General features: G+C 37.2%; 1 protein-coding gene across 1 annotated transcript in view; it reads left to right on the plus strand.

The window, feature by feature from the left end:
* The first annotated feature begins 12 nt into the window (after positions 1 to 12).
* LOC148216168 (uncharacterized) overlaps positions 13 to 26958 on the plus strand; it is a 43288-nt gene continuing 16342 nt past the window's right edge. Inside the window, exons 1-4 of the mRNA XM_088139516.1 lie at positions 13 to 101; positions 2359 to 2524; positions 9651 to 9719; positions 11366 to 11429. Coding sequence (XP_087995642.1) covers positions 13 to 101; positions 2359 to 2524; positions 9651 to 9719; positions 11366 to 11429 — 388 coding nt within the window. The remainder of the gene's footprint in view (positions 102 to 2358; positions 2525 to 9650; positions 9720 to 11365; positions 11430 to 26958) is intronic.

The following is a 26958-nucleotide window of genomic DNA, read 5'->3' on the forward strand; positions in this document are numbered from 1 at the left end:
AAAAATAGAGAAATGGAACAAGAATGTGACAAAGAAAGGTGCCAGTGCTACAACTTTATGTCACTGGTCCCTGGTGGCCAAGGTCTTCTAGAAAATACTGTGTGAGAAACAGAGGTGATAAAAACAATTTCCCTTTGTAGCTTTGGAAAGGGAGCTTTCATTTGAGAGGTGTTACATGGAGTTCTCCTTTCGGCAAAGTCACAGGCATCAGGAACAAGATTTGTTTTGGGAAAAGAGGGGATATCAAAGCAGAACAAGCAGGAGAGAGAAAAGGCTTAGCTGTGATCCAAAGGGGGTGAAGGGTTTTTAATGTGGTCTGCATTTTCTTTTAGCCTTTCACCATGCCATTTTGGGAGTTCAAGGGGGCAGAAGACTAAGAGGTTGGCTATATATTTCTAGGAAGAACTTTCAGTTTGGAAAGACATGTAAAAGAGAGCAAAACCCACAAGCAACACTACATACAAATATTATTAATATGTGATTTGGGGAAAAAAATGGGGTTTGATGGGTACATGAATGATCAAATCTGGTTGGAGGGGTCATGCCATATGCTCTCTCTCCCTCCCCCGACACATACACCATATGCAGGGGGACAGAAACTGGAGAGATTGACAGGGTTTATGGTTATTATGGTTAGGATTTTGAGGGAGACAAGCTTTTACTTCATGATTCCTAGCTGTTTGTGAGTGGAAGGAAATAGTGACTTCTAATCTGCAGCAATGGAAATTCCATTGAAGTTGGGAAGAGCTAGGGTTAGAGTTTGAGTTGAGAAGTAGAACAATAGAAGCAGGGACAAAGCCAGCACATCAATATAGTAAATTAGTGATGGAGGGAGATATCAGCAATGGCAGTGTGAAGGAGTTGCAGATATTCACAGTAGCTAGCCAGAAAGGCCTTTGAAGTTGGCCCGTCTGTGATCTGTGGACCATCCACATGTGATCGCTAGCAACATCTCAGTGATCATAGCAAAGATTTTTTTTCACTACCCAGAAAGTAGTATAGACAGTGTTCTAAAGTTCTAAAAAACTCCTAGTTTTGAGCCTAATACTTTTCAAATCTGTGAGCCTTGCCCTCAAAATAAAGTTTTGGAAAATCTTCTGTTCTGGATTTAGGAAGCTTTTCTGAATCTTGATCTAAGTAACTGACATGCACAAAGTAAGAGATCTTGGAAGTTCAGCCCATGAAAGATGAAATAGTTCGTCTAACTTATCTGAGACAATAAAAATAGAACATGAAGGCCGATCAGCCCTTGAAAAGTCACAATCACAGTGTGCCATAAGATAAGTAGCCTGCCCTAAAAGCTTTTCTGCTAGATGATGTGACAACTTTTAAGAGCCCAGATTTTTCACAAGTTCAATTCACTTGCAATGGAGAAGCATCCTTTTTACAAATCAATAAATAAAATACCCCCAAAACAGAGCAAAACCCTCATTTATGACCATCAAAAAATTGAGAAACAAACCCATCTCATTTTTTTTCTCCGTTCAGCAGCTACTGCGTAATAAAAATATTTTCTTATTTTTCTTACCTAGACTTAAACTGCATTTTGGTCAGTTTCTGTGCTCTTATTCTTTTCAATAGAGATTCAGAGATAAAAAATTATGCATTTTTCTGTTGCTTACCACTGTTGCCTCCTCCTTGAAAAAATAAACAAATAGTAGCTGTCTTGTGATCTGTTTCTGCATTCATCTACATCTATTGAGGATAAACTCCAAGGATAGATATTCAACTATACATTTCACCTCAAAAATGTATTAAAATGTGCATTTTCTCTCAAATTCCAAATTCAAAAACATTTTTACATCAAAAACGAATATTTCAATGCATGTTTTAATGTTTGAATTGTTGAGAACTGCATTGGTGTATCAGAAGTCCTGATGATTTGTTGAATTTCAAATGCATTTTACTCCAAACAAGAGCAGGTTATTTGGTATGAAAATTTACAAATGCTGAATTCCTTAAATAACGGTGTGCTTTCTCTGCAGAAAACCAGAAATTCATTTTCTATAGTCACCACTGCAGCCTTACTTGAGATTGTTTAGGCAACTAAAGATAAACGAAAATTGTCCTTAATATAGTCATGCAAGTAGGCTTTCCCCTCAGTTTTTTATACATTCAAAATGATGGCTGAATGTCCTTAAAATCTTTATACTTTGTGACTGTGTTGAACTTTATCCAAGTTTTTCACTCTAACATCATGTGTTCATCAAGGAATAGAACAATTATTATTATTCTGAGAAATGCATCACTTTCAATGAAAGCAATGCCTGAAAGTATTTTGTTCTGTGAACCAAGCTGGAGTCTTTGAAAGTGCGAACAATATGCTAAATCATATTCACAGGCTATGCTTTGATACAGGAGACAGGCAGCCCAGCAGGAGTTTAAACAAAGCAAACAACCTTTGCATTTGCTATTCCTCTCCAATGACAGGACTGTAGAGGGCACAGTGCCATTTGGGAGCAATTTTAAGAGGAAGATTATTCATGCAAAGAACAACAAGGATCATCACAAGACAGACAATCAGGTATTTGTTTAAAACAAGCTTAGACCAAATTTCTGTGCAAGGAGATTTCAGAGCAAATTTCTTTGGGGATTTGGTTGTTGGTTCATATTTTGTTGGTAACCACTTTGGGGATTAGTCTGTCTTGCATCCAGTGGTCACCAGCAATTGTGGTAGCAAAATAGAAGGAAATCTGAAGTGTCTGACACATGTGAATTGCAGCTGCATTGCATTTTAGTTTGTTGGGAAATGTGTATATATATATGTGTGTGTGTGTGTGTGTGTATGTATAGTATTCTTTCAATCCTTGTCAGCTGCCCAAAGTCACATTTGTAAGATGGCTGGCCATATAAATCAGTTTAAATTTAAATTTCTTCCAGACTGTTCAAGTACAAGTTTCTGAACACAGAGATTTCCAACTGGCCAGTTCTCTTCAAAGCCATGTGATCCAATAGCTATTTTTGCATCTGTTGGCAACAGATGTATTAGTTACATATTTCATTAAAAAGCTTTAATGCTATGGGAAGGATATGATTTTTGAAATAAATAAATTGTCTTGGTGCACATATATTCCTCAGTCTCAGGGATCTGTCAGCCAGAAGAGATCTCCAGTTATATTCCAGGCATACATCCAAACACGTACATACATGTATTGCTATCATGTATATGAACATGCAGAAATGTCTGTTGTTGCCCACTTAGCGCTGCCCAAAACTGCTTATTTCCCGTAAGCTTCTGCTTCTGGTTACCATCAGTTTCTTCCAACATAGGAACCCAATCACTCCTTTTTCAAGGAACAGGACTTTTCCAGAACTCTGGTTCTTGATTAATGGTCTAATGATAATCACAGAACCCACTCACAAGGGAAACTAGGGAGTTTGGTATACTGGGAAATCAATCAATCAATTAATCAATCAATCAACTTTAGTAAGCACAGATATCAAGAGTGAAGACATAGGGTGGCTTGAATTTGAGAAGCTTTGTGTATCTGTGTGTACATTTGTGCATGAATGTATGCTTGTGCACATGATGTGTGTAGTCCATGAATTATCAACCAGCATCATGGGAAGCTCCTAAAAGCAAGCAATCAAACAAACAAACAAACAAACAAACAAACCAAAGCCCTTCATTCTTAAATTATCTGATGCAGCAGAAGCAAAGACGCCTAAGTCCTATCTCTTTATAGGTAGTTTAAAGAACTTGTGAATACGGATTTAACGTCTCAGTTCATGATCACTTTGCTCAGTCCTTGGTTTGCTTGAAGAAATAATTCTGAAAGATATGTATTTCTGACCATCCCAAAATTGACTGGATACCCACAACAAAAAATAATTTGCAGCTCTGACAACTTCTAAATGTACAGAATGCATGGAAAAGAAGTGTAGAAAATGAGTAGGAATGTATATGCAAAGATAAAAGTAATGATGTCCATGAGTCAGACTCGACTGTTGGTGACTGCATTCAAGCAGTTTTCTTGGCAGGGTTGCAGAAGTAGTTTGCTATTGTCTCAACTGAGATTTTCTTTCTGATTTCCCAAATTAGCCCATCAGCTTGAAATTCAGGGGTAGTCCATCCTGGTATTAGCCAGGTCCATCCTACTTAGCTTAATTATATTCATGGGTGGCTTCTTTCTTTCTTTCTTTCTTTCTTTCTTTCTTTCTTTCTTTCTTTCTTTCTTTCTTTCTTTCTTTCTTTCTTTCTTTCTTTTTAATGCTCATTAGTCTGGAAATGGGAAGAGGCAGACTTGTAGATGAAGCCATGTGAAATGGAAACATAGTGATCTTTTCTGACTTGAAGACATTAAATTACCTTCTTATGGTGTAAGATTCTCCCTTGCAATTAATAACCTTAATACTGATAGCTTGTTAATATTAGGTATTTATTAATTATTTTAATTATTTGATGCTTCTTGAATGTAATACAGTCTGAATACAATAAAACTCTATCTATCTATCTATCTATCTATCTATCTATCTATCTATCTATCTATCTATCTATCGCCAATGATCAGAGGAACACTGTCATTATGGAGTATCAAATATCAAGGTGAATATAAATATTCTCAGCTTCCCCTTGAATTTATCTCTTTATCTCTCTACGCAACTGGTAAATAAGGAATTCTATAAATAAACCATTTACACAGTTACTCAGGCACAGAAATTCAAGTGGATGTTGTGATATCGAAGAGATGGCTCACCTTACTAAATTCTTCCATGCACTTGTGCTGGCATGTATGTATGGACAGAAGCCAACGGAATCTGAGCTGTATAACTGCCAGTCATAACTCCGCTGGAAGAATTGAAGCCATTGATGGAAACTGAGGCTGTCCCTGTCTTCCTTCTGTCAAGAATATCCCAGCTCACAATTACCTTTCTTACCATACTTGTTGGAGTCATTTAACAGGATGTGCACACTGTATGAAATCCTACATGTATATATTGTATTTTAATTGTTGTTTAGTCGTTAAGTCGTGTCCGACTCTTCGTGACCCCATGAACCATATTGCGCCAGGCCTTCCTGTCCTTCACTGCCTCCCTGAGTTTGCTCAGTTTCATGCTCATTGCTTCAGTGATGCTATCTAACCATCTCATCCTCTGCCGTCCTCTTCTCCTTTTGCCTTCAATCTTTCCCAGCATGAGGGTCTTCTCCAAAGAGATCTCTCTTCGCATTAGGTGACCAAAATATCTGAGCTTGAGCTTCATTATCGATCCTTCCAATGAGCAATCAGGGTTGATTTCCTTTAAGATTGATGTATTTTAATAGTAGCTCTTATATATACAGTACATAGGATTTTACAAAGAATGCATTTTTATTATCTTTTGTTAACTTTGCATGTCACATGCAAGCTAAAATCATATAAAATCACATTTGCAAAAGAGTTAAAATACAGACCCTGACTGTACTTTAGCTGAAGATTTTCTTTCAGAATTTAGAATGGGCTGATAAATCAGATGCTGATCATTTCCTGCATCCTTCTACAGGGTGAATGAGCATATTTTGGCATGTTTACCTCCAACTGAGATAAAAAGATGACTTTTCAAAAGCACAACAAGCTACATGCACACAAAAATTGATGACATACTGTATATAAATGTGAAAATCTAGATTTCTCAAATGCATAATGTCTAATAGGTATATATTTATTTCAACATTCATATTTTTGAAAGCACTTTGATATTTACTTTTCTGAACCAGAACTTGTGTCAAATGATTTAAATGCCATGGGGAACTAATTTTCAGTAGTCTAGAAAATGCAAATCTGGTTAGCACAGGTTGGAGTTTGGAAAATGGAATTTCTCAGTCCTACTTTGAAAAACTAAGCAACAGCACTTGGAGTTTCATAAACCAACTAGTGCACTGACATGCTATACTCTACAGATGGATTTCTGTATGATTTATAATGATAAATATGGGCAGATTCTATTCCACTGTAATCAATTCTATATTTATTAGCATTCACAGAGAGGACTAAGAATGGGGGAGAATTTTATTTCCTCTACATTTTTCAGTGAAGCAACATAATTTAGATAAGGATATAGTTGTTAGTCATACCACATATTTCCCTGAATTTTATAATATAGTTAATCTATTAGAGAAAGACACACCAAAATAATTATTTTAGGGGGAAATGCAGGCAAAAATGTATCAGTGCACTAGGCATGAGAACTGCATATGAGAATAAGTACATTTTTTTCTTTATTGTTTAAATCACTCTAATGTGGGAACAGATTTATGATTGAGAGGATGTGAAGCTGACCTAAGGTGGCAATAGGCGTGTTGTACACTTCTTGTGAATTCTTGGCAACAGCTGTTCTGTGTACATCGAGATGTTCCTCTGCTTATGTTGATGCAGTCATGCTGACAAATCCAGATTGATGCAAACTTATTGATAATAGCATCGTTACACTGGAATTACATGAGTGCATTTGGGGAGAAAATAGATTCCATTCTTTGACAATTGATGGCCAATGATTGCCTAGTAGACAGAAATACCACTTTTTCATTTGTTTAAAATAAGGATAGGCTGACCATGAATACATGGACTCTCATTTAATATTTTCACTGGAAGCAGAACTATCGGTATGACACTTTGTGATTCAGCCAAGTGTTATCTTCTGGATGAATTTGCAAACTGAACTACTTTTCTTTAATTTAGAAGCATAGCTACTGTCATAGGAATATGCCCTGGACATGCTGCAACACCAAAAATGACCAATTTAAGTATAATATCTCAAGACCTCTCGAGGTAATAATGATTCTATGAACTGAATATAATATCTATAGTCTAATTATTTAAAATTTCCTGGATTCAGTGTTATTCACAAGGCTCCCTTTCATCTACATCAAGGTGAAACTTAAATTATAAAACCCTGTTTTAGATCTTTCTCATTTATATTTACTTTGTGAGCAACAATTCTTTAATGTAATAATGAATATCATTCTGCTATTGCTGGAAATGAATTCTGTGCCTCATGTGGCCAAATATTACAAAATTTTCAAAACAATAGCATCAAACTCTCTACTCATCCTGTTTATTAATTTTCTTTGAGTTTAAGGAAAATTGATTTGGATATAAATTATATGCAGTGAAAATCTAATCAGACACCTAATGAGGCTATATAAAACTAAACATTTAAGTACAGCATATTGTTTCCATTTTATTAAAGCTTTTATTGTCTATAATAATATAGGGATATCTGGAATGTTTCTATATTGGGAAATTGGTAGTATGGGGAATAATGTTAACAACAATAAAATGACAACAATGTAAAGTTTTATTTTCTTTGTAAAGAAGGATGAAATGTAGGAATAGTCAGCTGGATTACACTTTTGAAAGCCAAGATGCCTTGCCAATGTGTTGGACATGGGAGTTGAAATTCAGTTAAACTGGAGGGTACTATATTTTGGGAACATTCAGTACAGCAAGCTATTTTTTTACCTATTCCAAGGAGATAATCATTCTTACCTCCCTTGCTTTATTTCATACTTACAGTTACTTAGTGGACATGGGAATGTTATTGTGTGTGTGTGCGTGTGTGTGTGTGTGAGCTATTCTTTCTTTCTGCTGAGTACCTATTTCTTCTATGAAAGTCATGCTTAACATTTCTAGTCTTTGCTGCCTTCTGCAAAACTCCAACTGCTTTGGTTCACATTATACATTGGTAGGCTGCCTGCCTCATTTCCTCATTTCTTTACCTTTCCACAACCAATCTTTAAATATGCATGTTTTGTAATGTTGATTGTGAAGTACTACCCAATTGTAGTCCATGCAATATTCTGTGTGCAACAAGGATAATATACAATTTATGTTATCAGGAAAGAGGTGAAATAAAGATGCAAGAATGGTCAAAAGGAATATTACCTTAACTGTTGTCCCTTTGTCAATAACTATTATACTGTATCTCATCCAGAGAGCTTAACATTCCTATTTAAGTTTCATTTTATCCTAAAGAAGGACAACACAGCCAGGAGAAGCCAAAGGCACCGACTGGAACAAAGGAAGCACAGTTATTTTGTTTCTGTGCCTTGCTGAATAGTTGGATAATTGGATCAAGGAGAAGTGTCTATAAAGCTGCTTAAACTGGAGGGGAAAAAATCCCTCTACACGTAAATAATATGCCTTTAACAACTGCATCCTGTAGTAAGCATCGAACAATCCAGAATCCTAAAAAAAAAAAAAAAAAAAATCAATCATGAAGTTTGTCACCTTTGTCCAAGTTGTTAAAGTTCATTGCATCTAAAAAGCTACACTCAACAAACTTTATTTCTAGCTTCCTCTAGTTGGAATTGTTTAAACCTCTCAGCAACTGGCAGCACCAAGGTCATCTTGGCTGAACAGGTTCAGATCTGGTTAGCACTTAAATAGGAGACCATCTAAAATCCCCAGAAATATAGGTTAGCCTAGGAAGTTATATATTTATACCCAGCTAACAGAGTATCCTGCTATTTTACTAAAGGCAACTATCATTTGCATCAACACTGGAATAGTAGTGTGAGGTTTAAATCGTCTGCAGATAAATCCAATTTGTGTTCAACGGAGTTGTGTACTACTCCATAGATCTAGCCTGGGAAGCTAAAGAAGGAAGGGGAGCAATTTTCTTTGGAAGTGACTATTTATTTATTTATTTATTCATTCATTCATTCATTCATTCATTCATTCATTCATTCATTCATTCATTTAATTTATATGCTGCCCATCTCCCGCAGACTGTCATCTAGTCTTCCTTTGAAGGTTCTGACCAAATTCATGCCTGTTCTGAAACCCTAAGAGGATGTTAGCACTGATGGAATAATTGCAATGATTTGTACATCTTGGTACATAACAAAGAATATGAGGATACTAAACCTATGCACAGTGAACAGATGAACTACATAAAAGCTCTCTTTATTTAACAGGGGACAATGTGTTCTATGCATGTTTCAATAAAGGAAATGGTGGTATCAAAGTGATAAAAGCTCTTAATGCCAAAAGAGAGGGAACACTGAATTGTTTCAAAGCCAGAATTTTACGTAGCCCATTTTAATTGTATGATTGGAACTTAATTATACCATTATACAGTAATTATATACCATAATTACTGTTTTGTATGTTTTATTAAAACTGCATACATTAATTGCATCAAACTTCTTTTGATGAACTTAAGTATCACGAGCAGATGTTTACAGCCAGGAAGCATAGTTAGCCTGCCATAACAGCTTTAACAACATTTGTCTTGCCAGGTGACTATCTCAAAAGAAATTGAACAGGTTGAACAAATGATTCTGGGTTTGTGTGGCTATGTTGGTGCCTGTGGGTACATGTAAAATTGTCACCAATCAATGTAGGCATTTCTGGGTTACATAAGGCATCTTCAGATATGGATAAACCTTTTTTTTTTTTCCTTACTATTCCTCAATTTATGCTGCTGTCAAGAGAGACTCACCTAACTAATAGTGTCTATCTTGACTGATAGCAGGTTTTTAAGAGTATCCTTGGTCCATGTTAGGTGAGATGTTCCACTTAATACGCTACACAATATAACTATTCATCTGTGGGAGAAAAATGTGGGAGAATTTTTCTCACTGAAATTTCAAGATACTGATGAGCAGGGCAAGGAATCTGGAAAACTGGGAAAAAATTCTGTAATACTTTTTTTCTTCCTTCTTTCAGCCATCTCCTCCTTGTAAAGCAATTAGCTTTCACACATACTGTAGAAGTGCTCTTCTCCTTCGGGCCCAAGTAAGTAACTTTCACAGAATTGGGGGTGGGGAGGGGAGAAGGGAGGTAAAATAAGGGTGACAACAGCAATAGCAACAACCACAGCAGTAACAACCACAGAAAATAAGGCAAGTCTTGGTTAACATGGAGAAAGTTAATAATGATACCCCACACAATTCTCCAAATTTTCCAATGTGCTCAATTAGGCAAAAAAGTGTGAAAACCTCTTCATGACATTCCCACATTGTATCCGAGAGCCACTAGGTATTAAGTGGACACTCGCAAGCTGCACTGATTTTTCAGCAGGCAATTTTTCAGTAGGTTGTGCTGATTTTACAGGATGACTTAATCTGAGTCCAACCTTATGCTTATTTCCTGTCTAAAATGCTGCACAGATAAGACTATCAAGTTCCAGAATAGCGGGATCCATTCCTAATGTGACATTTTAAAGTCTTCTGATGGCCCCTGCCTTACCCTCAGTGAGGATTTGCATTTCTGTAATTGCAATTGTAATTGTACGATTGCAGAAAAATAGAACGAATGGCCATTTAGAATTCCTTACTCATAGCAATGAATCTTTTTAGCTTACTGGCGCATGGGAGATGTTGCTCTAAACACCCTCCTTTTTATTCTAAAGCGACAACCTTGGAAGGCACAGTAGACTTTGCCATGAGTGAAATATTTCTTGGGTAGTACTGAAGATAAAACCATATATCTTTGGCAGGTTTATTAGTCTAAGTCAAAGAACAGCAAGCCTCTCTCCATAATTTGATATGTACACTTTCTCCTGCTGCCCCATATATCTGCAGTTTTGATGTACTCATATATTTCATTATTGTCAAAGAAATTTGTCTGGAATATTTATAATAGGATGGAAGAGGGAATGCCTTAGTTTAAATTTCTTGTTATACTTAAAAAAAAAAAATTATAGCCCTTATTCATATAAGTCAGGGAGCATGCAATCTTAACTGACACACGCTGGTTTGGTTTCCATTTTTGAAAGTGATTAGCCAACTTGAGCTATTAGTCAGATATAGAAAGATGTAATTTATGGTGGCAGTAGGTTTCCTAGTGAGAATATGAGAACCAACATTCAACAACCAGAAAAGTTAGTAATATTTTCATTATTCAGGGACGGCTAGAGAAAGATTAAGCAAGAAACACTAATGCTAAAACTGAAGTGTTAGACAAATATACACCCACAAAACACAAAAACACACACACACAAACATGGAGTGGACCTTCTGTGATTGTGAGCCTCTACAAACTTTGATAAGACATCTTTGCACTAATTCCAGGTCAGGTTATTTATATATTTATTACTTATTTAAGATTGTTTTACATTGTATTTTAATAGTTTTTACTTTTTGTATAAACTGCCTTTCAACGAGATGGGGGTGACAATTTGATATATGAATAACGAAATCGATGGTGACAAATTTGATACATACATACATACACACAAATTTTGAGCATGTAACCTAACTCTATCCAGGAACTGTGTCAATATGTTGTTGGTACAACTGCACTGCATTTGAAATCACAACAGAACTAGTCTTCTTGCTTTGATAGTATGAAGATCTGCATAATTAAAAAGTTGTCTGTGACCCAACTGGTGGGACAGTTGCTTGATCTCTCCTTTCTATTCCTTTGTCTCCTTCCAACAGAAGTTCAGCCACCACAGCATTGTGCTCAGCATTCTGGGATCCATAGAACTGAACATGATTACAGGTTGGCTTTAAACTGCTTTTTGAGATGTGGGGAAGTTGCAAACATGGGTGGTGTAGAAGTATCTACTATTACATTTCAAAAGTAGGTTTTAAAACAGGCTTCCATGGGACCATGAATAGAGGCTTCTCCTGGACTTTCCTAAAGTGCAAGTCAGTGGTTGCACGCTCTTCTCTGAAAATTCATGCCAATATCAATTTCCGTGGAACGAAACAGACTTTACTGGTCTCTGTATGTGCACAGAAAACTTCACCAGAACTTTCTGAAACAGACAAGAATTTAATATCAGACGGATTTATCGGAAGAGCTTTTTGAAAGCAAACAAATAAGCAGACAAAAGAATTAGCGCCCGGCTGAGCTAAGGTGCAAGTGCCGCACCAGGGGAAATAATTTAGTTTGACCTTTTTACATTGAAATTTACATTTCTTTATAATGATTAAATGAACGATGGCATCATTTGTTGTGGAAAAGTTATACACTGGATAGCTGACAGAACAGAATGCTGTTCTCTCCTTTTCTACTCTACTTTACCAGCAAAATCTATACATCTATCAGGCAGTCAGTCAGTCTGTTAATCTGTCTGTCTGTCTGTCTGTCTGTTTTAGAATGGCTGAAAGGAAATGCATTTGGGATATCACTTAGTCCAGCATGATGTATCAAGTAGGGCCTCATTCACGGGAAAGAATTCTTAGCATCAGCTCTGCAGGATCCCAGCTAGGGATCCCAAGCTTTGAGGCTGTTTCTGGCTGGCTGGGGTTTGGTTAATGGGCAGGCTAGCAAGAGAGCAGTTGATGCCCTCTGCTGCAGCAAAATGTTGTAGCCCACAAAGAACAGTCCATCACTGTAAGAGAGTATTGCTCTCCTTTCATATAAGCCTTCTCTCACCTCCTCTTACTCCTTATTTATTGCTGCAAATGCAACCGTGCTTTGATTTTCTGAACTTCTGCTAATTAAGATGCTGCCACTTTTGAAGTCTCAAAAAAAAATAAAAAATCCTTTGCGTTCCATTTCAGTGCTCTCCTTATGACTACACGGATGTGTTGCATCCGTGTATATTATAGCATGGCCTCATATTGATTACTGATAGTCTCTTTCTCATTAAATGGGCCCCAATACTACTACAAATGGCCTTTGGTGTATGAGATGAAAATCTCCACTCATCTTCTATTGCAATAAAATCTGTTCAGGCTTGTCAGTTTTCTTTCTATCCTGTGATGTGCAAATACAAAGTCATCTTACAAATAACTTGCAATCAGGAGGTATATACAGTTTTAGAGATCATTCATCAGACTTCATTGTTTTATTATACTGTTGTCTTGTTATTATCTGTTGTTGTTGCTATTGCTCTTGTTCCTAGCTGCTTAGTTGATCTGGCCATGTCTTTTATTATTTCGTAGCTGCTAACTGTGGACAGAATTGCTTTAGGCCCATTGAACGATTAAGGCAGTTTTTAAAAATAACAGTCTTGTTTTTAGATTTCCTCTCTTTCATCTTGAGGAAAAAAAAGTGAATAGTAGTATTTTTGCACATTTTAGTATAATTCAGTGTTATAGGTTTCTTCTAATACTTGTATCTAAAACTTTGTAAAACTAAGTGCCCTGATCTTACCCACAAAACAAAGAGGCTGGCTGTTTCTTCTTTAGAAATATTCCCAGGTGCAGGAATTGATGCCACCTGGGGAAGCAAATGTATTTATTTTACTGATTTTATCTGAGACCCTGCCGGCAAACTAACATTTTTGAGATAAGTTCTCAAAGTTCTGCACATGATCGCTTCTAAATTACAGTAGTTTTCAGAGGAAATGAATACCTCAGATGCTGACCTGTTGAAAGGTATTCCCTGCTCAGCCTTGTGTACTTATGTCCCCAGTGTTAAGTGAAAAAGAAGCATGGCAGAAACAAAGGTGTATATAGGCTTCTGGTCCATCTCTCTTCTGAAGTTCTAACTGCACAACATTGTTACTGAAGATTTAGTGACAGGACGTTTTTGAGGAACCACAACACATAGATCTCCAAATCAGGTTTGGAAACTTGATCTGAAGATTCAGGAAAATGATCTTGAGATTGAATCCAAACGGAATGATTAGTTGGTCCTAATGAATAGTCATATTGTTCCAGTCTCATAGGCAATATGTTATCAGTCGTCTGTGGAGTACAGCAAGGGAGACTATTGTCTTAATGTTTTGTTTATGTGTCTCATGCAGACATCCAGTTGTCAGATATGGGGCTGAAACATCCTTATAATCATACCTTCCCCCTGCTCTGGTATGATCTATTATCAAATTGTTTCTAAGGACAAATCCATTTTTTTTCTTAAAATAATATAGAAATTTTCTAATGAACTGTGGTGTTATTCTTGTAGGAGATTAGATAGATAGATAGATAGATAGATAGATAGATAGATAGATAGATAGATAGATAGATAGATAGATAGACAGACAGACAGACAGACAGACAGACAGACAGACAATGTTGTAGATAGATGAAGGTGAGGACTTATTTGTGAGATACATTAGAGAAGGAGGTTGTGGCTCTACAGGTCTTTTTGATGGTGTAAGGAATTTTCTTTTTCAGATCTGACAGACTAGCCTTTCAGAAACATTGCATTCACTTCAAATTTAATAACAAAAGAAAAGGGGGGAAAAAAAACCCTGGAACAATAGTGGACAATAGCAGCTCTTTTTTCTAACAGAAGCACATCTCTAGGAGTTCATTTCTCCTTTCAACCAGCTTCACACTCCAATTTATTACAAACTTCATTATAATAAAACGTATAATCAGTAACAATGGAGAGGCCAGCTTGCTTGGGAAAGGTGGTGAATAAGACATGTCACCTTTCAAACAAAGATCATATTTGCTTTTTTGGTTCCCTTTAATAAGTCATCCTGAATAGAATTTCATTTGTATTACTTGTTATTGCTGGTCATTGGACACCAAGATTCTTCAGTACAAAAGATTTTTTATTAGGTTAAAGAAAAAGATCTCAGCTACGGCCATTATGTTGTAGAAGGCATTGGTCTACTTGGAGGTGCACTGTAGACCTTCTTTTCATGTTTTTTTCCTTGTTATTTCTATTTCTAAACCTCTATTCTGATCAGCAGCTTTAGTCTTCTCTATCTCCTTGTTCACCTTGGTATTAGCTTCCATGCATCTGAATGTAGACCAACAAAAAAACTAAAAAACCCTAAAAGTATCTAAAGTCAAGTCAGTGAAGGTAAGACAAAGGTCATGTAGCATTTGAAACAAATATGTGGGAGATTCAGTAATTTGGAGGACATTTCCATAAGTGTGAAAGGGCTTGTGTTCCACAAGAAGGGATTTGAATATCTGTAGCTCATGATTGAACTGTGCAGTTCTTGGTGCTCCATGAGCCTGGCTGTTTGCTTGCAGACATTTCAGTATCCAACTAGGTAGTATCATCAGTATGAGTGAAACTCACTAGCACCGATGATGCTACCAAGTTGGTAATAAAATATCTACAAGCAAACGACCAGGCTCATGGAGCACCAAGAAGCCAACAGTGTTTATGTTAATGTCATAACTTACATTTATGTCAGACTGATTGGACCAGGACACACCAAGATATCTCCACCCTACAGCTTCACATGGTTTAACTTAGCTGCTTGGCTCAAACTCCACTGAAGTCTCCCAAGCATCTGACACAGGGCAACTAGATAATAGGTTGCAAACTAGCATGATTTGGTGTCTATCAACATGAGAGTGTAGCTCTACTCCTTTACCAACAGTAGTTTAAACCCATTGCTGCTGTTTGCTTTTTTGTCTGTCTGTTTGTGCCTCTGAGTGAGCGTTGACCCCTGGTGACTGCCTGGACAAGTCCCTGCAGTTTTCTTGGCAAGACTTCAGAAGTGGTTTGCCATTGCCTGCTTCCCAGGGCTGAGAGGGAGAGAGACTGGCCCAGGTCACTCAGCTGGCTTCATGCCTAAGGCAGGACTACAATTCATCATCTCTTGGTTTGTGATTCCTCAACCACTGGCTTTTGCTGCTTCCTACCTTTCCTAAATTTCTACCAACTTTTTGCCTTCTGCTTCATGGCCTTGAAGCTGAACAATGGGTTGCTGATATACTGCACACCTCAGTCCTGAGAAGTACTGGCTCTCAGACTTTGCTACTAACATCTGTTTCTATTTTGGGTATCTTGAACTCCTTTTGAGAGACATGCATTCCTAGTTACTTTCCCAGTAGTAGTGTTAAGGTTCCTTTTGTATTGCCAAATTAATTAAGACCATACTTTTTTTTTTTTTAATGGCGTATTGGGATTCTTGATTTAAAAAAAAAAATTAATGCACTTTGCAGAAGTGGAACTGCTGAAGTGCATGGATCCAAGCTCTCAGTGAAAAATATAGCAGGTGGCACTTATTTCAACATTTATAATGTTGCACCAAAAGGTTTGCTTTGGATACAGCAAAACATCTTATCTTTGAGGCACAGTTCTAGGGCTCATGGAACATGTGCCTTCCATGATCACATGAGGACATTTGACAGTGAGTAATTTCAAGATATCTCAGTAGCACTTTGCATCTATGGATGGAGAAATATGGCTTCAGAACAGTGAATTCGACTTCAGGAGCACCAAGATAGGACTGTTTTGTGCTTGAGCAGGCTACCTGAGCTCCCATGAGACGGGATTCTTGGCAGTCCCATGTCTTCCAGTACGTCCTCGCAAGATTAGGTAAAGCAGACCAGACTCAGAATTTCTGACAGAACAGGCTTAGGATTAATAAAGGAGATGTTTACCACCATGGCAAGAACAAAACTGGGGAAATTGTAATAATCCATTCTCTTTTATTTGTATGAAGAGGGGAAAGGCATGTAAGTTTTGGCCAGGACCTCAGGGTACGAGGCACCTAGTTTCTATCTGGAAAGCAAGCACAGATTGAATGGCAATTCTCTATGTTCAGCTATTGGTGCTGATTGACTGGTGGTCTGCCAGGCTCACAAACATGCCCAAGCTCGAAGCATCCTGTGGTCCAAAAGCACCTGGCATTTCTCCCAACAGCCCAGACTAAACTTTGACACATTTTAAACTGGTTTCAAAACATTTGGTGATGGAAGGCTGGTGACATGGGAAAACCTTTATGCTCTCCTGCATTTTCTTAGCTGGTGCAATCTTCTAAAAATGCCCCTATAGAGCTTATAAAGGATAGGTAACTGAATGTCATCACTAGAGAAGCAGAGAAAGTCCAGATGTCGAAATTGGAGGGGCACAACTGGCCTTCAAATGATGGACTTTCTTCTTAGAAAATGAGTTTTTGTAGGCCTGTGACAGGGAAGAAGTGTTTCTTTAGGAAACACTTGACATTGAAGTGTATTTCTTATGTAAGCTAATAAGAAGCCACCCCATGAATTTGGGTAACAATCCTATTAAATGAGAAGGGAAAGAAAATGAAAATAATTCTTCAGGTGGCTTTTACTAAATAAGATTACATGAAGTGTTGTGTCTGGTTTTCTTATTAGTAAAGGCTAAATTATTGATTAGACACTTCATGCTAATCTTGGTTTTAAGCATTCCTAAGCAGTCTGATAAGCTTATTGATCAGACTTAACTGATTATGTGCCCATATAGTCATCAACAATTATCAGTATCTTTACTATAGTGCATATAGATGTCTGACATTATGGATTAGAATGTGTAAGCACTAATTGATACAATTTACTTTAAATACGTTTGAGCCTTTGGATGGTTTTTAACTTATTACACACAGTAATTGCTTCCTCCTCTTCCTCTCTGCTCCCATTGTCAATGTGAAATAAATTCAGGCAGAGACAATTTAGCATTTTAAAATTATAAGCTCATAGCACTTTTGCGAATCAATTATTTCTCTATTTTAAATGCTTTTATTTCATACTTGTATAAGTGCATAAGACTGTATGTCCTTGCAGGGTATTATAATACTGTACAAATATATTAAATTCATTGGAAATATAGAATTATTTTAATTTTAACCAAAATATTATTTTTTCATATCTAAGTTTTTTAAAAAAATCTTTAAAAAATGCTACATAAAAAAAATAATAATGTAGAATCCCTGTCTACTTAACTGTTTAATTATTGCATAACCCAATTTTTGATCTAGAAACAAGTCATCTCAACATTACAAAATGTTTTTATTTTATTTTATTCCATTCAGAGCTCTTTCAAAATTCTTTCTCAAACCATTTGGTTCAAAATAGAATCTGATTGTGTGCGGGAGATGCAGTACTATCCCTCACCACCAGCATATCATTTTCAAAACCAATAATTTATATGGGCTCTTTCAGTGAAGAGGATCATGCTTTCTTCATTCTATGTGTCCATGATTTTTCTAAGCTGTCAGAAAGGACAGGAAAGATTCTGGGCCCTTTAAATAACCCATTTGAAGGCAGGCCTATCAATATTCATAGATCTAGGATATGGAACTTCTGTTGGCTTAAGGACCATACCAAGTGCCTTCACAGTATAGGCATCTTCAAGGCTTAAGGCTCCCATTTCACATCAAACACCCCACCCCCATAAAAAGGAACCCAAATATTTATCTCCATCCTCCTGTGAGAAAGAATATTAGTAGGTGAGATGAAACATCTGACAGACTCTGGGAAAGTGGAAGGGGAAATGGGACCATTGCAAAAGACACCCCTCAGCCTGGGGGAGGGCGGAGCATGAGAAAGAAAACTCAGAGAAAATCTGCCTTAATTTGACTAGGTATAAGTTGAGCTGAAGAATTGCTTTAACAGGCTTTCAAAATCCTATGTGTTACTAACAGTAAAGATCTTTTCCAGAATTCCAAGTGTTCTTTGTTTCCTGACTTTGCTTACCTTGTAGGGCTTAACAATGGGCTAGATGTGGTCACTATAGAGTTATTGTAGAAGACAGAGCAAGGAGGTATAGTGGTATTGTCCACTTTTTCACTATGTACATATAATATGAAATTCCTTTACATTTCCATTTAGAAAGGGTTACTTAGCAAATTTTGTAAATTACATCATTGTATTGTAAATTCCTCCACATTCCATTTCCGTGCTTAGAAGGATTGGTTAAAAAGCTGTTGCAATTTGTATGTAGCCAGTCACATTTTTTTTAACCTTAATTGTTAATACTGGTAACAATTAAGATCAAGAGCATAACACGAGTTCCCTAATCTGACACCTGCAGAGTGAAGGAAGAGTAGTGGAATTTTAGAAAAAATGTCTCACATAAAAATATCTTTGGAAGAGGATCAACTGTCCAAGTTACTGACAAGATATGTCATCTCCTCTTCAGATGTTACATGCTAGAGGCAATGTCTTATTTAAAAATATCTTGCCTGAGTTTTGACCAAGTCCTAACAAGATATTCCACCAAGCCACTCCAGATGTTGTATTGTTTCTAACTCTGTCTTTTGAATAAGAATAAAAAAGTTACAAAATTCCTCAAATACTTTGAATATCAGATAGACCCAAAGACTCTGGAAGATGCTATTCATAGGTCAGCAAGCTCTGGGAGCGATCTGTCTGCTGTCATTTGTGGGGCTCCTGAAAAACAAAAAGGATGCAGTTTGATATACCTTTTCTTTTCCTCAGTAACTCTCTTAATATTACTCAATATTTATTCAATAAAAACGATTTAGCATCCAACCTGGTTTGAGCCTAGAGGTAGTCCTCGCTTAGCGACCACAATTGGGAAGCTAAGCAAAGTGGTCACTAAGTGAAACTGCGACTGTGCTTATGATCTTACTTTAGCTTTCCTTTGCTTTACAGACCATAAATGTGAGGATTGGCCACAAAGTTACTTTTTCATCACTGTCATAACCGTGAACGGTTGCTGTACAATTGCTAAATGAGGACTACTTGTATTGTCTTCAAATCTCTGAATGTACTGGCTGGCTACCAATGCCAACACAGTGCCTAGACTGCATTTTTTGCATCTCCTCTTAGGTGAATATTCTGTACCTTGGATGAAGTGGCACCGCCTCACAGCCAAGCAATTCTTATGTCGCTTCCCAAGTTTGCTGAACAGAAAATTGATCTTTCTTTTGAAGACAATATTCAAAGTCCATCAGTTCTGAGTGCAGTTATGACTACCAGTACATTTGTCTAATACTGGTATGCAACATCTCTCCAGTTTCCATACAACTCCCACTCCCCCAACTCCCATTCTGCGAGCAGAGTAACAAAACCCGACTACCATTTCAGTATCCCACGAGTCTAGGAAAACCTGAGAAGTGATGCCACAGAAGTTAAATTGGAGTAATCAAACTGCTTTGAGGAAAGTTGGAAAGTGGATTAAAAATGGCACTTGGAAATGGGGGGGGGGGGAGAGAATTATTACTTAGACTTCTCCATCTCCAACACTTTGACAAGCTAAGATTTGTATGATTTGCTTCCTTTTCAATACAATCTGAATCACTGTGTGACTTGCGATGACAATACAAACAAATAAGCGAGACAGCAACACTGGAAATGGCTTCTAAATTATATTCCTCTGATGTTAGGATAAAGATATATTCCTTTCAGAGTTCCTCCCCAAGAAGATCTGGTCTCTAATCAAAATCTAACTTGTGACTGTGATTCCCACTTGCCTTTTCTTGTCTTCACCAGTGCTTGTCATGCAAAAGCTTTTTTTTTTTTTTAAGTCTTCATTATCATAGAATAAAGACCTGTGCTTATTAACTTTTGTGCTTTTGAAATAGCAGTGCTAATGGTCTACCAGCATGGATCCACTAAATTCCATTGATTCGTTGCTCTCTGGTGTATGCCTGCGAAGATAATGACTGGAAGTGCATTTCTTTTTCATATTTTTCCTATGACTCTTTTGAATCTACCGGCAGATTACTGAAAAGAAAACAAATGTAATGTAATACCTACCTTTTACCAGAGACAAATAATGTTTGAATTGTGGGAAATAGGAATGCTTTTGGGTGGGAAAGGCAACTGTGCCTGATTTAGCAAGGCATTCAATCAAAACTCCATGCTGTTCAACACCAATCTTCTGGTTTCCTGGGAAGCCCAATCATTGTTCTGAAAGAAAGGAGCATTGCAGAGTAAGCCACTCAAAGAGCCACAGTACCTTGCCTGTCGCTGCTGCTGATGGGGCTGAGGGTTGGCAATATGTTGTAGAGCTGTGGGAACTGATTAATGTTCGTCTGGGATTCTAATAGCCTCATCTTTGATTTGGCCTCTGCAAAGCCTCAGCAAAGATGATGGGCTTTTATGTTGGCTGAACGTGATCATGACTTATTCTTGACATATATTCAAGGGAATAATCCATAATAATCCATAGTAATAATATCCACAAGCAGCATCCAATGACCTTATAAAGTAAATATTGAAAAATCATTAATGTACATCTACTTCTATATGAAAATACTTTATAGCGTTACTTTTCCATTATCAGAATTTTGGACCCTGCCACACAGCATCTTTCAAAAGCTCCTCTCGTCCTGACCAGTCTCAGTACACTGGCTGGGTCTAAGAGCAGTACATATTTATTTCAACTTCTTTGTTACTCTTTTTGAAAATACAACAAACCTGGTTTGTTCCACCCACCCTTTTACAACCCTACAAAAAGGCTTGTTGGTGCTTCTATAGCACTTCAACATGGTTTTAGTGCATGCTTTTAATTCATTGTTTTAACTTTCTGTTTTACTTGTTTGAATTTGAGTGGAAAATGCTTCCTGAATATTTAGTTGTTGTTGTGTTGTTAGGAAACTAGTATAAAAATGCAAGAAAAAAATAATCAAATACTATTCTGTATGTTGAGGACATTAAGACCATTTTTGGTTGCTTTAAACATTATTATTAGAAAAGTAGAAATGCTAATGCTATGGAAGTACCCCCGTCTGCTTTGAACTATACTATTTCAGACTTTAGATAGGATCTTGTGTGACAGAATACTCTATACAATGTGTGTAGATATGTTGTGTGTATGTGTGTGTTTCTACGTGTGCATGTCTGCATGTAGAACAAAACTCTAGCCAAACCTCCTGTAATTTCTTATATGCATACCATATAAGAAACATAAAGAGGGGAAAGAAGAAATATATTCTACAGTGATAGTGACATCTCTTACCTTCCCTACAAGACAAGTTCTGCTCAATTTTAATAATATATAGTAAATATAAATAATTCTCAATTACATTTTCTTGCATGTATTCCAAAACATGAAGAATATGATGATGGCTGTAACATATTGCTCCAGTCTTAATTTGAAATTAGAACCACTGTCCAATTGTTCTTTCCCTATATTCTCAAAATATTTCCTTTCGACTTTAAAGGGAGTGAGTATATTAACAAGCATAATTATTAAGATGCAAGCCATCAGCCATCTACATGCTATTATATAACCTTAGTGCATACATGACATATTTGAACATCACAGTTGGCTGTTGGTTCTCCCTTCAACTTTTCTCTGGTTGTATTAATCTGCATTAATCTAAAGTGAAGTCTAAGGCATTTTAGGTTTTGAATCTCTTCCTTAAATCATAATAACAGCCTTGCTGGATTAGTTAAGGCCCATCTATCATGCATTCTATTTGTCTCTATATATCTTTATCTCATTACATAAAATATCTCCCAGATGTGTACCACACTAGAAAGAGATTTAAAGAATTAAAGAAGGTAGTATGTGGCCATAGGAATGGAACAGTATCCAATGGGGTTCTACATGCCAAGGTGAGTAGAAACATACCAGGAGGGCTTCTGATAATGACTTGGGGATATGTCAGATTTATATGGGAGATGGTGACCCCTCCAGTAGCCAGTTGCAAACTATGACACTCTATAAGTTGATTTCTTAACTATGGGATCACATAGGTTAATAACAGAGGGTAAGCATGGCCTAGTAAAAAAACCTGCTCATTTATCTCTTTCCAGAATCCACTGTAATAAATACACCATCTGAAAGTTTCCAAAAAAATTCCTGTGACTAAACGTCTTGAGCTTCTAGTGACTACTGTGATAGAGAAGGAACAACCTCATCCAGATCTGTTTCACAGATCAAGAACAGTCTCCTTACACGATCTATATCTTGCCATGACTTCATTTATGGACCCCCAGGACTCCAAGAACAGCATGAGGACGTGCAGCTCAAGAAGTGCCCAGATAGTCAACGTTTTTGGAATTGTTTTATTTATAATGTAATTTCTAGCCCTTTTAAAACGTTTCTACGTTTAGTGGTTTTGAGGCCTCTTTTAATGCTGTTCTATGTATTTGCACACTAAAATAAAAGATATGCGCAAGTTCTCCCAGTTCAGATGAAATAAAGAAATAGAGTGCATTGGTATCATCAGCGTACTGATAGCAATTGCCCAAATCTCTTTATGATTGCTCCCAGAAGGTTCATATTAATTTTAAATAGCATTGGGGAGATAGTGGTCCATCTTACTCTTATTACATGAGATCAAGTCTCGAAAAGCCCCCGTGCTGGCTCTGTGTCTGCTATAGGTGTGAAACCAAAACACATTCATGCCTTTGCTTTAATGCAATAAAGGTATAAGTGAGTGAAAGACCAAGCCTAACCATTAGTGGCAAGTAATGCTCATCTGCGGCACACAACAGAGAGCTTAACTTGTGACTGTGAGATATTCAGATTTCAGTACAGCTAATTCAACTGCAGTTAGCATGCAGCATCTTTCAACCTATCCCTGCTGTACAAAGCATTTTGCGTGCCTCACGCCTACAGCTGAAGTGAAGCAGCTTCCTGTAACTGAGGCTCCATCGGACTTTCCTTGTTCGGCTTTAGGTAGTAAATGGCTCCCCTCTTTTCAGATGCAAATGATTTTTATTACAGGGAGACTGGAACAATCTGAGGGCCATTCAATCTCCCACATCCTTTCCTAGCCTCCCTGCTGAGCACAGTCATCTGCCCCCTCTCTAACAGCTGCTCAGAAAGGCTGAATCAGCCTCCAAGCTAAATCTAAGGTTAGGGCGAAATGAGTCCCAAAAAGTTGTTTCCTCCAAAGTATTCAGAGTTGGAAAGAACTTTTAGGTGCCTTTCCCAAAAATGGGGTATGAGCAGCTGGAGAGTTGCCCTGGTTTCATAACATATTTTTCTCAGGAAAGATTACACAACCACCTTTTTAAAGGAATGGTTTTATTTTATGTCGGGTGGTACAGTCACCCACCCCCTGCCCTAAATCCCAGTACTTCTTATGATAGGGAGCTGAAAAGCCACTAAGCTATCATTCCCATCAAAAAACCAGGTTTTGGGAGGAGCACAGAAAAACAGAGTTGCTCCCAAGCTCAGCAGAGCTATGGCAATTGTTGGAGGGGAAGGGAAAAAAAAATGTTTTTGCCATTACAACTGAAACTGATCCAACTAGGCTGGAACAAAATTCAAAATCAGAACTTGTTTGCAGTTTGAAATATGGCACAGCTGAGTTGGAAATAAATTGACTGTGTTGGAGAACATAGCCAATCTCACAGGATCATAGAGGTCTGGAACTCCTTTAAAAGTAGCACAAAATTATTGTGTAGAAGTGCCTCCAGTCAGTCAGTCAGTCAGTCAGTCAGTCAGTCAGTCAGTCTGTCTGTCTGTCTGCATATATACATAAATATATACATGTTTATGTGTTTTATGTGTGTTATGTGTTTTATGTGTTCTATGGTTTTATATTTTTAAAGCTGCACTGGGGTGGCATTTAATTTCATTGTACAAGAAGTACAATGACAATAAAGATTACTTACTTACTTATTTACGAGTCAGGAATCAAGTGATAGATAATGTAATGGTTAAGTGTTGAATAAGGATACACAAGACATCAGTTCAAATCCACCATCAGCTACAGAATCTCACCGGATGATTTGGGGCCAGTTATTAAATTTTAACCATCTCTACCTTATAGAGTTCGATGCACAGTATCTTAAATGATAAGGTAGAATATCAATCTAACAAATGAATAATTAAGCAAACAAACAAATAATGCAGAAGTCCGTGATTAATGCCACAGTGAAACAGCAGGACAGAGCGACGGATTTTTCTTTGCTCCACAATTCCCTTTGCTGTTATAGCTACTATTGTGAATGGTGATCGCACTTCACTTGATCTCACATGGTGATGTATTCATGCTGCATTTTATCATTACTATTTATAGTTCAAAAGCTGAACATTTCAGAAGGAGACTTATCCAAGTCAATGGCATTAATGAAGACTGTTTTTATGTTCCAGCTTTGCCCTGCATTATCGTCACACCAGCATTCCTATGCTAAACGGGTGTCCTCATTGCTTTCTGGCTGTTTACTAACAAAGGATAATGCTTTGGGAACTTGACCAAAATAGGCTGAAATGCATGAATCTGTCTGGCTTTAATATGCTACCATGCTTTCTGATGGTTATCCTGTGTCATTTATATTCCCTGAGAAATCTTCCATAAGTGATCGTTGCTGTGGTGCATTTAAAGGTGGTAACTACTGGTGTGCTTCAAGATGCCATGCTTACAGATTTTGCTAGCAGTGTGCGTGTTCATATGTTGGCTTGTTTAGATTGGGACATCGTCACAGTTGTTCTTCTAGGAGAGACAATTAGTATAACTACAATACTTATTTTTCCTCCCACGATTTTTTTTTTCATTTAAAGTTTAATTCCATGCTGATACAAAGAGGAATAAAATAGTTTGAAAAGCTACCCACTCCCCATTCACTCATTCCTATAAAGTGTAGTGTGATATTTCCTGAGATAGCCAGTGTTTAATAAAATCACTGCAAGGCCACGCAATGTATGCTGGAAACCGCAGCAGGCCTGCTCTAGAAACTGATTTTGCAGACTGCAAACTTTCTATCTGGGAAGAACAATAATTAAGCAAGAAAAAAGATGAGACTTCTGAAAACGTTGGCTCATTGCTCTACTATCCCTGACCCTGATGAATGCATTTTTATTGTTAACAAATGTATTCCTTCCCTATGAAAACTTTTTTTTTCCCCTTCATTTCCCCCTTTTCTAATTTATTCAGCTACCCCATACATTGGCAAAATGGCCCTGGGTTATTTTTCATTTCCTGCAGTGTAGAGAGCTGTAAAGCTCCCTTCTTTTGCTAAGAAAATTGTAGAAAAGATAAAAGGTAAAGACTCCCATGAGGCTTGCAGTATGACTGCATGGACCTATCTATGCAGTTTCCTTGGCAACAGTACAGAAGTGTTTTGACTTTGCCTTCTTCTTCCCAGTCTGTTCTATAGCCCCAGGGATTCTTGGTGGTCTCCCATCCAAGTGCATACCAATCTATTATATTTTTTGTCTGGATCAGAAGGATGTAAATGATACCACTTTAAATGACATCAAGGGAGTTCTTATGCCTCTGCAATGACATACATGCACAGATGGTGAGAGAGGCAGTTTGATGGAAAAGAAGAATTTGTTTAGATCATGTAGCAAAAAAATGTGCCTCTAGTTTTACATAAGCATATGGAACTCCTGCTAGGATTTATCCTATAAATATGTACAAGGTGGTCATCGTTACTTAGCTATTGGTTAAAACAGACTTCACCTTGACACTCAAGCCTGATGGTTCAAGATGAGAATGCAAAAAATGAGGCCCCTCAGATGTAGTTGTATCTACCGTCACCAGACCTCTCTTCCCCAAAGTACCGTTAAAAGATCTCTCTTAATAACTAAGATAGAATATTGTGGTATAATTCTCTTCTCTTCTCTTCTCTTCTCTTCTCTTCTCTTCTCTTCTCTTCTCTTCTCTTCTCTTCTCTTCTCTTCTCTTCTCTTCTCTTCTCTTCTCTTCTCTTCTCTTCTCTCTCTCATGACCAAGCTAAGAATGCTGCTTCTCCTTCCCCCCCCCCTCCTCTTCCTCCAAGAATATCATGGAACATTTTATTGCCACCATGGAAATGGTCAAAAGTGGAAGAGGAAAAACCCACAATGCATTAGAGCCATCATCGTACCCTGGTATTGATTGCTGGTGTCAGCAAAGGGAGCTTCTTTGTGTTCGTACAATCTAGACTGAATCATCCACTGATTCCAGCAGAAGGAGAACTCTGAGAGAAAACTACCGTGCTGGTAACTACAATTACACAGTTTTAACACAGGATGAGAAGAACTACCAAAATCCCCTGTTGGCTACTACAATTCCAAAATAATTTAACATCAGAAGAGAAGAACAATGACAGTGCTTAATCATTGTCAGCAAACAGTTCTTTTGAAAAGAATGAAATATATATAAATTCTGATCTATTGTTTTAGCATTTTGTTTCCCAATGCTTATCATAATACAGAAACCAGTGATCCCAGAAAATGTCACACATATGCCATAGGCATCAATAAAAGCCTGGGTTATAAGTTGCCATTAAGCAATGTCATATCCTTGCGATGCAGCCTAATCAAGTGTCAGAAAGAGAACCAGAACAAGATTATATGTCAAGGATTCAGAAAAGATGCATCAAGAGCATTGAAGTAAAACGGGGAAGGGAAAAAAAATCAACAGTGGAAAAGAAAATCACTGCAATCAAAATGAAATGATTCTAATATGAAAAGTGGAACAATAATAGTTTAATGAAATAGTAATCATACTTGAATGGCAACTTAAAATTTTAATCTTTTGGGGGTGGTAGTGACTTAT

Source organism: Python bivittatus, unplaced genomic scaffold (assembly GCF_059951505.1).
Source record: "Python bivittatus isolate LINGU-HERP-01145 unplaced genomic scaffold, Pbiv_v1 ctg000210_np1212, whole genome shotgun sequence".
NCBI classification, from domain to species: domain Eukaryota; kingdom Metazoa; phylum Chordata; class Lepidosauria; order Squamata; family Pythonidae; genus Python; species Python bivittatus.